Here is a 15,288-nt window from a genome sequence, read left to right as displayed (position 1 = left end):
TATTTGGTCAATCTCTGCTTTTTGCATACACCCAACCCTCATATGCACACTTAAAAACCCATTCAAATAGGTACAGAAGAAGATGAGGAGGGACTTAAGTCGAAGAAAACATTCCGCAGCCAATCCGTGGTCACCCAGAACCCAGAGGCGGAGTTAATGCTGGAAGGAGACGATGATACTGTCAGCCTGCTGCAGGAAAAAGAGATTGATAACCTTGCTGGTAAGATGCACTCACTTAAAGACACACACAGTCACCATGCTACAGAACAACTGAACAGTAAACTGTCTATGACTCTTGTTTTTAGTACGTTTCCGTCCAAGACTTTTTACCTCCAAAGGCAAGTCATTTGAAAGATTTGAAGCTGCACTAACCATCCAGATGATTTATCGGACTCAATAAGATTAAATCATAATTTACTAAAAACTGATGCAAGACTATATACCTAATTTAATCCAGTTCCTCTCTGACTTCTGACACACCCGATGGGTTGTTTAAATAGTATGTAAAGTAGAATAAACAAATACATAATCAATCTTAACTAACCTGAAATTACTATATTACAGTATGTGTGCCATTTCATCATACAGTATATTGTGTGTGTGGGTTAGGGTTACCTGAGTAATACGTGTCTTCCCCCCCCCCCCAGGCCCTGTGGTTCTGAGTACTCCAGCTCAGTTGGTAGCTCCAGTGGTGGTGGCTCGGGGCACTCTGTCCATCACGACTACTGAGATCTACTTTGAGGTGGATGAAGAGGATCCTACATTCAAGACGACTGAGGCTAAAGTAAGCTGGCATTCTGTATTATTACAAACAAGCAAACTTACTTACTGCTTTTCATTCATTGATCCAAATCATTTGGGATTGATTTGTCTATAAATGTATAGGTTTTTCTTTATGTTAAAATATTTTTTTCAAAGGATGTCCAACCTCAACAGGTACTGGCCTACTCAGAGGGTCTACACGGTAAATGGATGTTCAGTGAGATCCGAGCGGTGTTTTCCAGACGCTACCTGCTGCAGAATACCGGACTAGAGGTCTTCATGGCCAACAGAAGTAAGTCTGCAGATTTCTTATTATCTGCACTGACATAGTCACATGTATTGATTTCTCAAAACTGTACAGTATGCACCTGCTACCAAAAGTCTGTTAAAAGATCCCAGCCACTGATAGTATTTATTGATTATCTGCCATAAATATGGTCGTCAAGCCTATAAACATATAATAAGTGCAAAAATACCACATATGCAAGCAGCTTTTTTCCACTGAAAGTTCAAGTTCAGCACCATCGTTAGTGCAATGTCTAGAAAGAAATGGTATTAAAAATAGATATCCAAATGATGTTTAAATTGTGGCTCTTAGCAATATGTATTGAGTAAAAAAATGAAGTGAAAATATTTGTAGGAGAAAAAGAATGCAGTAAGACCTATAGTATAGTATAGCCTCTTTATGTATCCTCTCTTCTTTTGCCTTTCCTTTTATTCAACACTGTTATTCCTTCAGTCTACTATAGTTCAGAATGAAGAGCACTAACACTGCCTGGGCTCTAGTCTTGTCACAAATGCCACCACTATACAGTATATTGTACTGCTGTTTGGTACCATTTCAACATTAGTCGTCATGGTGAGTGATTGACTTTATGTTGTCTATATGCTCTTGTCTCTTCCTCTCTCCAGCGTCTGTGATGTTTAACTTCCCGGACCAGGCCACAGTGAAAAGGGTGGTCTACAGTCTCCCACGGGTCGGGGTAGGAACGAGTTACGGCCTTCCCCAGGCCAGGTAGGTGCAGAGTATAATCAGCTGGTCCACCACTATTCTGAGTTGGTGAGGTATTTCTTAATGGTGTGATAGAAATAAACTTGTGTGTGTGTGTGTGTGTGTGTGTGTGTGTGTCCCAGGCGGATTTCCTTGGCCACCCCTCGTCAGCTCTTTAAGTCGTCCAACATGACGCAGCGCTGGCAGAGGAGAGAGATCTCCAACTTTGAGTACCTCATGTTCCTCAACACTATTGCAGGTAAAGTTCAATTGCAATCAAATTCCATGAGCTGTCAAGTCTCTTATTGTGGATCTCATGTTTCCTTCATTTTCTTCCATCCTTTCTACTGTGTGATGACATTTTCTAGCTTATTTGCTGTGGAGAGTGTCCTAATGTGACCTTATCTGGTTTCTCTGACAGTTTCTGTTGTGCTGTGTTGTTCAAAAATAACGCACAGACAGAAACGACAGAAATTTCAGACTTCTTTGTATTTCTCTCAATGTGCATGAATAAAGAACCAAATGTATAAATAGACTTGAATGAAGAGACCAGATAAAGGACCTCGAAGATAAGATAAACCTTTGTCAGCTCCAACTCATCTGCAGTTTGCATAGCAACAGTCACCAGTATGACCTGTAAATACACATACATATAAAAGTATATGAACAGCCACAATGACAATAGACAAATTGGTAATGAATTGTAAAATAATTATTGCAGCTAAACATTTGCTATTTTATTGTGTTTATAGGTCCTTTATGATATCCAATTATTAATACAATATATTAATACAATATATATATATATATATATATTGATACAATGATTTTCAAATGCACATCTAGATAAATGACAGCCATTGAAAATGCGGTTAAACACCTTAACATATGCTGGCTTGTAGCAGATTGTTAACAGCTTGTGCATTTATGCCTCTCTCTGTGTTGGGAACATCTTTTATCACACTAACATACAACCTTGGTCGGTGTGATTGTAATACCAGTCTGGCACTTTAATCTTTACTTGCATCAGCAATTAATTAAAGGTTTGAGCCGTATTTATTAGGCGTGGAGGTGTTGAAGCCTGAAAATTGGTAGCACCAGTGCTGTAAATCACTTTTTTTTTTTTTACACTTTAAATATTATAGCATGTATTTTTTTTATTTTTTTTTTTATGTAAAACTCAAACTGACGTAGTAATACACAATAAAGCGTTGTTGTAACAGTGTGGGACGATCTCGTGACACAACTATAATGGATCAATGTCATTTTTTCCCTCTCCCATCCATCTTTTGTCCCTTCAGGGAGGACCTATAATGATTTGAACCAGTACCCCATCTTCCCCTGGGTCTTGACCAACTATGATTCAGAGGAGCTTGATCTGACTCTACCTGGCAACTTCAGAGACCTCTCCAAGGTTAGAGCACCCCTAACACTTAATGCACTTTGTTTTTTTTTTTTTTTTTTTTTTTTTTTTTTTTACAATGAATAGCACGTGTGCTGCTTAGAAGATGCTATAAACCCAAATTAAGGGTAAAATACTGGTCAAGCTGCCCGTACCACTCAATATACAAAGGCTCAGCAGGAATCTCTTCTTGTTGCATTTCCACTAGTTAGAGTAAGAACAAAACAAAGCCACATAACACTGTGGGTGTAATTTCCTGCTTTCCCTCCTACAGAGGATCAGAATAAGCATGCGCTTGTTAGTTTTATTGTTCAACTGTTGACAGTTTTAAATAATGTATGACAAGAAAAACTGCATGTATGGTTTCTTGTGTAATCCTTGACTTAAGCCGATGTTTTCTCCGGTTTCTTCCAGCCAATCGGTGCACTGAATCCCAAGCGAGCAGCGTTTTATGCAGAACGCTACGAGACGTGGGATGACGACAGCACACCTCCTCACCACTATACCACCCTGTACTCTACTGCTCATTCAACACTGATGTGGATGCTCAGAATAGTAAGTACCTGCTGAACTTTACACACTTACAGACTCTAACCTTTAGCCGCCGCTTGAGCACACAGGAGAAACCCAAGGATTCTGTTTTATGAATTTGTCTATTTGTATGCCCGTAGGAGCCCTTTACCACGTTTTTCCTCAACGCCAACGATAACAAGTTCGACCATCCGGAGAGAGCCTTCTCTGGCATCGGCTGCTCGTGGAGGAACTGCCAGAGGGACACGGCTGATGTCAAAGTAACTATTCCTGATGAGCTGAAGGAATGTCGCGTACATAAACAAACATATTGAACATTAAAATGAAATACACAATAAGTACAGTTTCAGAGTTTAAAAACATAATGCTGCTAGTCATTCTAGTTTTAATTCTCTAAATGTATGAGGAGTGTCAATAGCCACTTGAAGACATTGACACACGTCTAAAGCCCTGGATCTCAACCTAGGGAGCAGAATTTTCACGAGGCCGAGACATACATGCGGTCATTTTTTGATGGTTTATATGTGGTTTTTGAGGAGAGTGAGTGAATGAGCAGGTGGTGTTTTGAATTAAAAGTCAAAAATAGTACTTACAGTAAAGCAATTCTATTTTCTGAGGTTGAAACGGTTAATAGCTGAAAGTATTTTTAGCTCTGGAGGAAGTTATTAAAATATTGGTGACAACAGCTCGTATGTGTGTTGGCTTTAATATTTTATATCGGCACAGAAGTAATAATTTAGTTAAAATAACCAATGTGTTTCTGTCATGTCCATCAGGAGCTGATCCCAGAGTTCTACTACCTGCCTGAGATGTTTGTCAACAGTAATGAGTACGAGCTCGGGGTGCGTGATGATGGAGTCTCTGTGTGTGACGTGGAGCTTCCCGCCTGGGCCAAGAAACCTGAAGACTTTGTCCGCATTAACCGGATGGTGAGGGACAATCTTCTTTCCTAAAATATAAAAAGCTAAAAGAAATGTTAGTTGTCTCTGCCTTTAAATCCACTTGAGAGACACTGAACGTATTCTTGACTCTTCCCTTTCTTTCTCTCTCTACACCCGTTACTTGGACCAGGCGTTGGAGAGCGAGTTTGTGTCGTGCCAGCTCCACCAGTGGATTGATCTTATATTTGGCTACAAGCAGCGAGGGCCGGAAGCAGTCCGATCTCTCAACGTGTTCAACTTCTTGTCCTACGAGGGAGCAATCAACCTAGACAATGCAGATGCTGTGCAACGTGAGGTCAGTTTCTATGACAACACATCACTCTAGTTTGACTCACAAATGTACAGTATTATTACAGTGCAGAACTCTCATGAGTTCCTCAAGCTGCCTTCAAGATCATATGGCCGCATCAGATTAATGTAATGTATAAAGCTCTGAGATAAATAGTCCTTAAATGATTTTGTCTTATGGCGGAGAAAATAGTTTTCCCTAGGGATGAATTAAAATTACAAGAAGTACATGCAGGTAGTTTAGAAAGCATACAAAAAAGACAAACATGCATATTTAGGGGGTTATGTTTTTCAAAAGTTTGTAACCCCATCTCTGTCTCTCCGACTGTAGGTGATTGAGTCCCAGATTCAGGCGTGTGGTCAGATCCCCTCCCAGCTGCTGATCGAGCCACACCCGCCTCGCTCCTCCGCCATGCACCTGGTGAGAATACCTCGACATCCTTAGCAAATTGTATTTCAGTTTTAAGTTTCATAACAGTATTCTCCATATATGCTTACGAAAAACACCAAGTCAGCTGTACTCACATATTAGACCTCAGCTGCGACCTACTGAAATGCAGTACATAACAGAAGTATACATATTTCTTTTTTGCACGTTTTTTTTTTTTTTTTTTTTTTTTTTTTTTTTTTTGCATGTTATTTTATTGAGGGGTTGTTATTTTGAAAATGTTCACTTCGGGAACAGGAAGAGAGTTTTTTCCAATGTTTGTCTTTTTTTATAGACAGGTTGAGGAGTTTATTTTTCATATTTACAACACATTTGAATCCCTATATACCAGTTAAGAGATTGTTACATACAAGTGTATGTAATGATGTTTTAGTATCTCTGTCCTTCCTGCTACCCTCGGCAGAACGAGGCCTTCGTGTCTCCACATCAGAGCCATCCATGTCAACCCAAACCTGTCAGTCCTGAACCCCGACCAACCAGTGCCTCCACCTCCTCTCCTAGCCCTAGAGCCACCCTCAGTGTGTGTACCTACTCTGACCCTGTGCTCCCACTAATATACCTTTTCCCTACCTCCCCTTTGTCCCATCTGTTCTGTCTCTCCCTCTTCCTCCGTCTCCATTTCCCTCCTCCTCTCTCCCCCGACCTTCCCTCCCCGCTCTGGCCTCCTCTTCCTCTCTGTCCCTCTCTCTTTCTCTGTCTGTCTCACCAGTGTTTCCTTCCCCAGAGCCCACTGATGTTTAAGGATCAGATGCAGCAGGATGTCATCATGGTGCTCAAGTTCCCCTCCAACTCTCCTGTCACTCACGTCGCAGCCAACACGCTCCCCCACCTCAGCATACCGGCAGCCGTCACCGTCACATGTAGCCGGCTGTTTGCCGTCAACCGCTGGCACAACACAGTCGGTGAGTGCATGATAAAGGAATCCTCCACAAAATGGAATTTAAATCTTAAAATTCTCAGTTGTACATATTTTTTAAGTTACACCACTTTGAAGAATGGAACATTACATTACATTAACAGTACACAGTATTGTTATTTTAGCTAAATTGAGGAACTTTCTGAAACTAAACTATTGCAATCCGTTGATAGTACAGTAACAAGATGTTCATAATAGGGCTGAAATGATTACTCTATGAATCGATAAGACACAGAAAATACATCAGCTACAATTTTCATATTTGATATCAATTAGTTGTTGAGGTAATGTATGATAATTTATCAGACAAATGCTATTTAAAGACATCACAGTTTGTATGAAATTGTAATTGGCATTTATAACAATTTTCAGACATATTTTAGACTAACTGAATAAAGGATTAGTCAAACATATTCATATAAATTACATAATGAAAATATTATCTGTAGCTATAGATTAAGTCTACTTTATGGAAGTCTGTAGTGCTTATAAACCCAGTGAGATGTTAGTTCATTTCAGTGGTAGTTATTGAGGCGATTTTGATTGGATTATTTAAGTGTTTGTTTACTCTTATTTTTAAGTGTTGACATAAAAATATTTGTTAATTAAATCCTCAATTAACCTTTCATGACCTCATTAGCACAGCAGGGTAGGTTAATGAATTGTGATAATGTAATTATAGGGGTCATAAAGCAGCTCAAGTGACTTTTCTTATTGAGGCTTTTATTTTTCTAACATAAGCCTGCATCAGAGAGCACTCGACCAGGGGATTATATGAGAAGTTGTGGTTCGGCATTTATCCTTCTCTGTTTTATGATGTGTGAATGTACGGGTGTGTATGTGAGACTGTCTGTAATGTTTGATCCTTGTATCCTTCAGGCCTCCGTGGAGCTCCAGGATACTCCCTAGAGCAGGCTCATCATCTCCCCATTGAGATGGACCCTCTCATAGGTCAGTGCACAAAAATCTTTCTAGCAGATTTAATTGGTTTTATGCAATGATAATATTAAGGACACAAGTAGTGGTCAGTCAATATATCACTTGATACACTGGGGATTTATCTACATGTATTGCCACGACACGGGCTGCAAAACTAACCTGAGTGCTGAAAGGATCAGGAAAGGTTACAGTTAATTTGATAGCTTGTGAACAATATTGCATTCGTATGCCCTTTTAGACCTACTGACATCTTTGTGATCACATGCAGCAAACAACTCGGGCGTGAACAAGCGTCAGATCACTGACCTCGTGGACCAGAGCATCCAAATCAACACACACTGTTTTGTGGTTACTGCCGACAACCGCTACATTCTGGTCTGCGGCTTCTGGGACAAGAGCTTCCGTGTTTACTCCACTGAAACTGGTAGGTTTTGTAGTATTTATGAGACATGTTGAGCATTAAGCACGGTAGAAATTAAATCCAGTTTTAAATGCGGATCATGTAGTGATGCATTTGCAATTTTATTTAGATTTGTGTTTAGATGTATTGATCTATAGAAGATTTACAGTTTAACACTCTTTTTTTACATTTGCACCTGGGCATACGGTACATTTCTCTATTTATCGGTCCAGAGATTTATTGATTTAGATTTAGTGACGCTCTAGTCACTAACTAGCTTGTTTAAGTAGAGCAACCATGGCCTTCAAAAGAGCACAAACTGACTTAGCTGTCTTCCTCCTTCCTCTCCACAGGAAAGCTGACCCAGATAGTTTTTGGCCACTGGGATGTGGTGACGTGTCTGGCCAGGTCGGAGTCCTACATCGGTGGAGACTGCTACATTGTGTCAGGCTCCAGAGATGCCACTCTTCTTCTGTGGTACTGGAGTGGACGACACCACATAATTGGGGACAACCCTAACAATAGTGAGTGGCGACATGGTGGAAACAACATTTTTGAATGTTTGCCTATCTCACTGTTTACATGAGTAGGTTCCTACTTCAGAAAACACTACAGCTCCCAGAGGTTGATGGTGTCTCTAACTTTGTTTTCTCTTCCAGGTGACTACCCTGCTCCCAGGGCAGTACTGACAGGACATGACCACGAGGTGGTGTGTGTGTCTGTCTGTGCAGAGCTGGGATTGGTCATCAGTGGAGCTAAAGGTTTGTGTATCTTTATTATGGCCTGTCTGGGCCTAAGAGTGATTTCCACAAAGTTTGTTTTCTAAATTTCTTTTAGACGTTGGGCTGATTTCTCCAAAAAAATATATTGACAATTTTTGCTTTGATCTTGCTCCTCAGAGGGCCCGTGCCTGGTCCACACCATCACAGGGGACCTGCTTAGGGCCCTGGAGGGGCCAGAGCTCTGTCAGCGGCCCCGCCTCATCTCAGTGTCCAGTGAGGGCCACTGCATCATCTACTATGAGAGAGGTCGTTTCTGCAACTTCAGCATAAATGGAAAACTGCTGGCACAAATGGAGGTCAACGATTCCACACGGGTAAGGCTGTTCAGTTAATACTGTAATATTCTTTTTGGTGTATATTCATGCTTGAATACTGTCCTTATTTACTTAAAAACAATCCAATTTACTGTAGCCTGACACACTGAAGCCCTTGAGCCTCTTTGAAAACTCTCTGTCTCTTCTTTTTCTCTCTCCAGGCGATCCTGTTGAGCAGCGACGGACAGAACTTGGTGACAGGAGGTGATAACGGAGTTGTGGAAGTGTGGCAGGCGTGCGACTTCAAACAGCTTTACATCTATCCAGGCTGTGACGCAGGGATCCGTGCCATGGATCTCTCACATGACCAGAGGTAAAATAGATAGGGTGCCACTCTGACAGACAGAAGAAGATGCAGACAGGACTACTGTTGTTGGGAAAACTGGGTCACCTCAAAGGGGGCAGCAGAGATTACTGAATGATCATTAATGGGGCAGTTATTTTAATCACACCTCAGATGAGGCCAAGGGCCCAGGGAATGATTGATGCACTGCAACCCTTTTATTTTATTATGTTATAAATTATGTATTTTATTTGCATAATTTGGTTTACAGATGTGACATTCTGTGTGCTCTGCCCTCAGGACTCTGATCACTGGTATGGCGTCTGGCAGCATTGTGGCGTTCAACATAGACTTCAACCGCTGGCACTACGAACACCAGAACAGGTACTGAGGTGGACAGCATGATCGAGGGGAGAATGGAAAGAGGAGAGAAGAACAAGAGGGAGAGGAGGTGATGCATTCTGCTGTGTATCTGCAACGCGGGGAAACTAAAGGTACAGAGACGAGGGAAAAACAAGTACTGGACCTTAGACTCTATTCCTTTGTGAAGTTTACTTGAGTTGTGGATGCAGCAGCGCTGGTGGAAATAACTTCCTCTGTGCATACGTGTACGTACACACACGTGTGTTACCACAGACCCATAATACCCCGAAGATACACACCAAAACCTGCTCATAAAATAGACAGACTGCAGAACGGGGGAGAAGAGCAAGTCAAGCAGACCTTGTAGAGGTCGATCCTACCCGTACCACTCACAGGACTGGTGCAGTTACCATTCGTGGTACGCTTAATGCTTCACAGACAAAGAACCGAAGTTTTGTTTTCACTTATATTTTTCTTCTTTATCAATTTTGTTCTTTACTTTTCCTTTGTCGGGGAGTTCAGTCTGGGAATTATTTGGGTGGACTATAAATTAAGACTCCTTCAATGTGTCTAAACTGATTAGAAAAGGTCAGAATTGATCCAGCCCCACCCACTGTTCAAACACCGGTGCTATTGGCTTGATCTTAAAATTTACCCTTGAAAAATTGCCTTGGGTTATGATTTCATTAGATTTTCATCTTATCTGATTTTATCTGGTTTTATTTTATAATGTTAATTTCCTTCTTTTTTTCCTTTTACCCGCAGCAGGGTTAAATTCTTATGTAAATAAGGCTCTGCTTCCTTCAGAGTCTACACATGTTCTTTCACTACACAAACTGCGCTTATCACCTTTAATTTATTAATGACTTGCTTTATGTAAAATACTGTGTAATAATTATTATTATAATGTTGACAAGACTGATGATAATAACGGCAGGATGGTGATTGTTTTGCCGAAGATGGTAATGATAAAGAGATCTTGCCAGTGCCACCAAGGATGACAACCACAAGACTGACTTGATTTCCTTTGTATATTTGGTGATTGTTTTGTCAAATATGTACATATAGTCTTGGTTCAGGCTTGATGGGAGACTTAATCAGCTGAATAAGACTGAAAGCGCAAAGGAAAGCTTCACTTACCCACATTTGTTGTTAATTTAAAAAAAGAGAATCAAATCAATGTAAAAGTTTGTTTTGTATTTGCACTTTGCACCAATCACATATCATTATTTATTAGCTTGGTTCTTTCTGATCGGCTGCCATTTCGTTTAGGTCCATTTCCCCTTCGGGATTATTTGTGCATTGATGTTTGTATTTAAAGCGTTGAGCTCATGTGTGATTATTAGGTTTTACAACCTCACAGTTGTAAGCAATATCATGATTCTGTAGCTGATAGAGGTGGGGAAGAGGATGGACAGGGGATGAAATGTGAGATGTACTGTATGTGTGAAGCCATCTTGATCAAATGCGCACATGCACATACTCTATCGACAGGTTCAACTTATGTATCCAAAAAAAGGTTAAATATTTTTGGATCTATGAAACCCTAAAAACTATTGTATTCATGTTTTATTGCAAAGATGTAAAATATGACATGTGTGAGTTGGAAAAAAAAAATCATGATAAGAAAAATAAAATATGCAAAGAATTTGATGACTTTACTTTTTATTCACTAGACACCAGTCTTCTTCAGATGATTTCAAGAGACACATTTCAGTCTGTTACTGTCTGTCATTCTCTGCAGCACCTCCTAAGAACACAGACCTAAGACATACAGAGCAGTGTTAATTTAACAATGTGTCCAGTTTCTATTTCCAGCACTAGCTGTATGCTTTTTCCATCTGTAGGATATGGTCCTGCATTGTCTCCTGCTTAAATCGAATCAATGAAAGAACTCAAGTTCCCTTAAGCAAGTCATGTAACTCAAAGCCTCTCCTGTGGAGCTTCTTAAAGATAAACTGTGGAAAGTTTCAGGTGTGAGTTTGGTTAATTGCATGCGTCACAAGTTGCTGTAGACTTGTTGGGCTCATGGTGCTGGGAGTTTCCGTTAACAGGATATTAAAGCACCTTATGCAGCAGACCCAGTAATCAAATAGAGATACAGGTAGGAATACATCCCTTACAAGCATGAAAAAAAGAGAACATGTAAAATGTGTAAAAGAGGATGGAATCCTTAGTCGCATTCATTTAATCCAGGGACAAAAGTCAGCTTTGCAGTTACATCCAGTACAGTAAATCATGCAAGGAAAATAATTGAATCTACTTTCACTGAATGATTTGTGTTTGCAGGACTAGAACTGAAAATGTGAGCTTTAATATAACAAAACACAGTCAGGGGGTTCAATCAGGGGGTTATTCTTTTAACATCACCAGGCTAAAACAATGAGTTTACTTACTGGTTAACTTGAAAACCAACATTTAGCTATTATTTAAAACATCTTTTGTACTTTTAAACCAAACAGGTTCTAGACATAATAACCATACATGTTTGTCAACAGCTGAGATAATGAACAAATAGTCAACACTGTGATTGGGGAACCAAAGAGTTTGGCTGACACAGTACCATCAACGGAAAAAATGAGGATTTGTTGATAAGAACACGGACAGATATGACTCCTTGTATTGTCCGTGGCCTCGTAGCCGTCATCGCTGCTCTCTGAGCCGTCAGTTGATATTGAATTTTATGGCAAAGTGTGACAAAGATGAATGAACCTTTTTCTAATAATTTGTTCCGAGTGTGTATTTTTGTTGCCATGTCAAAGAAACATTTTATGGTATTAAAACAAAAATGATGTATGTTGAGCCAAAACAACCATTATTGTAGTTATACTTGGAATACAGACAAGGCTGACAGCTGCACAGAGCTCTCAGAGCATCAGTCACTTTGGAGACTGCAACCAGACCAGAATTTCATCTTGTTGTTTATGCCAGTTTTGACCTGGTCTGCAGTCAGAGGCTGACTGTCTGTCAACAGTCCAAGACACAGCCCTCATTTCTTTCTAACCTTTACATCCACAGCAGGATGTCTTGTCCTTTCCCCAGGGGCATCATACAGAAATTTGGTAAAAAAAAAAAAGTTCCCAAAGCCTTACTGAACAACTGAGACACAAGCATGCATTTCTGTACAATGTATGGTCTTAAATATTATTGTAATTCTGATTTGGCAATGTACTGTAGTCTACAGACATTATGAGACATGCTGTACGCACTATAAAGCAATATTATTTGTTCCACAGTAAATATGACAGGTACACTACAATAAATTACCTTTACAAAAACAGTGAGGAAAGACAATAGTTCCAATGCTTTTTCCTGCTGAGGAAGAGCAGTTTCTCAGGTTCATCTGTCTTTGTTGTTGAAATAAGGCTCAAAGGGGTTCAGTCAGTCTCACCCCTCAATACCTCTTCATCACATTGTGAGCTATATTTCACCTGTGCCTATGCAAATCGCATGGACATACCTGACTCACTGGACCACTGGAATTAGAATATACATGCACGGAATGTACTATAATGCCATGCTGTCCGCTTCTTTGTGGCTGACAAAGTGTTTTTGTATTTGTATGTCACAGTGAGAAGGCGCTGGACCTCCATGGGCTTTGTGTATGTGCATGCTTACCATGTAAGCACATGGACATATACTGTATGTCTATGTGTCTGTATGTGCTCCATCCCATCTCCCTTAGGTGGACAGTGAGGAGATGGTGGACCTCTGGGACGAGATGCTACAGATTTCCATGTTGGTGAAGGAGCTCCCTCCCTCGCTGCTGCAGTCGGGGACAGACGAGGAGGAGGAGATGATGTTTTTCAGCCTGTGGAGGGAGATGATGAGCAGCGTCAGGAGGAATACCAGCAGGCCGAAAAAGATCCACACGTAAACATAAACGTTGCCCGGACGTCCTGGTGATGAGGCAGCCGCAGATGTGGAAGCAGAGGTTGGGGAGAAACGGAGGAAGGTCCCATTGTCTATTGGAGAGATTTCAGTCTCATTACGGTTCACCAACAGCGCGTCCATTCCTGACATCCTGGCTGATGTTCCGTATAGATTTGCATGAGAGAAAAAGAAAGATGAGTGAGATCTATTGTGAAAAAAGACAAAAACAGAAAGGCACTTCAACATTGATCATTTAAATGGCCTGTAGGAGAAATGATCTTTTGTCTGCTGAAGCTGCCACAGATTTATTTTCTCCCTCCAGGACACTTCAGCATGGCAGATGCTTGCTGACACAAGAGCTTTCACCCACGTCCTCAGTTTTGGCTGAGATTAAAAGACAGAGAGCACGTCTACAATTCTGATACAAGGCCACGTCTACAATTCTGATACAGGGCCAACACTTTACTTCAAGAGGCCCAAGATGCAGAATAGATAAAAATATTTATTGCATTGCCCTAGATGGTTAACCTTACCATCTACCATTAAGCTAAAACACTTGTTTTCAGGGCTAAGGAGATTATAAACTGTAGATAAATAACTTGGAAAGATATGTATTTGCAGCATTAAAAAAGCAAAAAAGTGCAATCACCATAGTATGTTATTAAATGTATTAAATCTGTATGAAATACCCATAATCAAGCAATATACTATCATTGGATGTTTCACAGTCAAGTATACAAAGTTAGGCTATATATTTTACTATATACAAAATATGACTCTCGGAAGTGGGGGGTTGCAGAATTGTTCTGAAAGTTAGTGCAATGTGAACATTTATAATGTATAAGCAGGGGCGTAGCACAACGTTTCTGGACCCTGTATAAAGGCATTCTCTATATGGGACCATTCCTGCATACACAGCTATTAATTCTAATGTAGCTCAGCTTAAATTCTTTCAGGGAAACTTTAATAACTTTATCACTTTTCTCCTAAACTGATCAGCTGTTTTTGAGAGTTGCTTTTCAGTTAAACCAATCAGATTCGGCCTCGTATTTCACAAGCCAATCACAGCATGACATCCATGTTTTAAATCTGTTCTCTCCTCTGCGGCTGTCAGTTGTCATTTCAGGCAAGAGTGTGACCCTCCTCCTCCCCTTCCACCTCCAGGCATCTTCACCCGGTACTCTCGGTTTTCTTCCGGCTGACCGCTCCCTTCGACTCCTTGGTTCTGGTCTTCGTGCCCCTTTCACCACCAGCACCACCAGTGTCTAGACTCCATCGGGGATATGTTTGGGTTTTCCTAAACCCTTTAAAATATATCTACATTTTATACGATGGAGTCTAATCTCCAAAGACTATGTACAATTCATATTTTGCATATGTAATTTACAAATAAATCTTGCATATCTGCAACAAAGTCTCTCCTGATTGAATTATCTTTGTGGGCCCTCATACTCAGTCCCCCTTTTCCCCATAGTCCAACACCCATGTGTATAGTAATGAATATCTGGGTAATCACAAAAACTACCATGAACTACTCTGTTGTAACATGTTTGTGAGATTGACAGATTAAAGGAGCTATAGTGGCCAGACTATAATAAAGAGTAACAGCAGGGGGAGTGCATGTCTCATTAAAGGCCTGTCAGGCTTGGTGCCTGGAGCCTCATATGCTCATAAACGAAGACATCCTTATCTGATTAAATTAAACTCATAATCAGCTTTCACAAAGACAGCTGAGAGCCAACCCTCCTCCATTGATATTGCTAATAATGTTCCACTGCAAATAACTGCATGGCACAAAACTAACTAGACGATGTGACTGAGCATTGTGGTGCAGAAATGTTCACAGTCTTGGTGAGAGACAGAGAGCAAAAGAGGCTGTTTTGTATTTGGGTTAGGCCAGCCTTGTGTCTTGACTTGATATATGAAAGCAGAGAAAGACACTTCAAAGGGAGGGATGATTGACCATGACTACTAGAATGAAAGCAGGGGGTCAGCACACACACTCTTTGCCTCACAATGGCGTGTGCTCATTTCTTTCTTATCTGCCAGCTCTGC

General features: G+C 40.6%; 2 protein-coding genes across 8 annotated transcripts in view; one reads left to right on the top strand and one right to left on the bottom strand.

The window, feature by feature from the left end:
• nbeaa (neurobeachin a) overlaps positions 1 to 10,478 on the top strand; it is a 91,848-nt gene extending 81,370 nt beyond the window's left edge. For 4 of the 7 annotated variants that reach the window (XM_028594963.1, XM_028594962.1, XM_028594964.1 and 1 more), the window contains 19 exons: positions 71 to 220; positions 648 to 784; positions 919 to 1,054; positions 1,675 to 1,777; positions 1,897 to 2,012; positions 3,055 to 3,167; positions 3,570 to 3,710; positions 3,827 to 3,946; positions 4,463 to 4,615; positions 4,758 to 4,922; positions 5,247 to 5,336; positions 6,073 to 6,265; positions 7,159 to 7,230; positions 7,487 to 7,642; positions 7,972 to 8,142; positions 8,278 to 8,379; positions 8,518 to 8,714; positions 8,876 to 9,027; positions 9,298 to 10,478. In XM_028594963.1, the coding sequence (XP_028450764.1) occupies positions 71 to 220; positions 648 to 784; positions 919 to 1,054; positions 1,675 to 1,777; positions 1,897 to 2,012; positions 3,055 to 3,167; positions 3,570 to 3,710; positions 3,827 to 3,946; positions 4,463 to 4,615; positions 4,758 to 4,922; positions 5,247 to 5,336; positions 6,073 to 6,265; positions 7,159 to 7,230; positions 7,487 to 7,642; positions 7,972 to 8,142; positions 8,278 to 8,379; positions 8,518 to 8,714; positions 8,876 to 9,027; positions 9,298 to 9,388 (2,558 nt within the window). In that variant the 3' untranslated portion in view covers positions 9,389 to 10,478. The remainder of the gene's footprint in view (positions 1 to 70; positions 221 to 647; positions 785 to 918; positions 1,055 to 1,674; positions 1,778 to 1,896; positions 2,013 to 3,054; positions 3,168 to 3,569; positions 3,711 to 3,826; positions 3,947 to 4,462; positions 4,616 to 4,757; positions 4,923 to 5,246; positions 5,337 to 6,072; positions 6,266 to 7,158; positions 7,231 to 7,486; positions 7,643 to 7,971; positions 8,143 to 8,277; positions 8,380 to 8,517; positions 8,715 to 8,875; positions 9,028 to 9,297) is intronic. The other 3 variants (XM_028594966.1, XM_028594965.1, XM_028594961.1) reach the window with 1 other exon arrangement.
• Positions 10,479 to 12,502: 2,024 nt separating this feature from the next.
• On the bottom strand, positions 12,503 to 13,383 carry sertm1 (serine rich and transmembrane domain containing 1). Its single transcript, XM_028595942.1, has one exon. The coding sequence runs from the start codon at positions 13,381 to 13,383 to the stop codon at positions 13,042 to 13,044; it is 342 nt and encodes a 113-aa protein (XP_028451743.1). The 3' UTR covers positions 12,503 to 13,041.
• Between the last annotated feature and the right edge of the window lie 1,905 nt (positions 13,384 to 15,288).

Source organism: Perca flavescens, chromosome 13, assembly GCF_004354835.1.
Source record: "Perca flavescens isolate YP-PL-M2 chromosome 13, PFLA_1.0, whole genome shotgun sequence".
NCBI lineage: Eukaryota > Metazoa > Chordata > Actinopteri > Perciformes > Percidae > Perca > Perca flavescens.
Note: the sequence above shows the minus strand (reverse complement) of the source record. Positions and strands in the feature narration are given on the sequence as shown.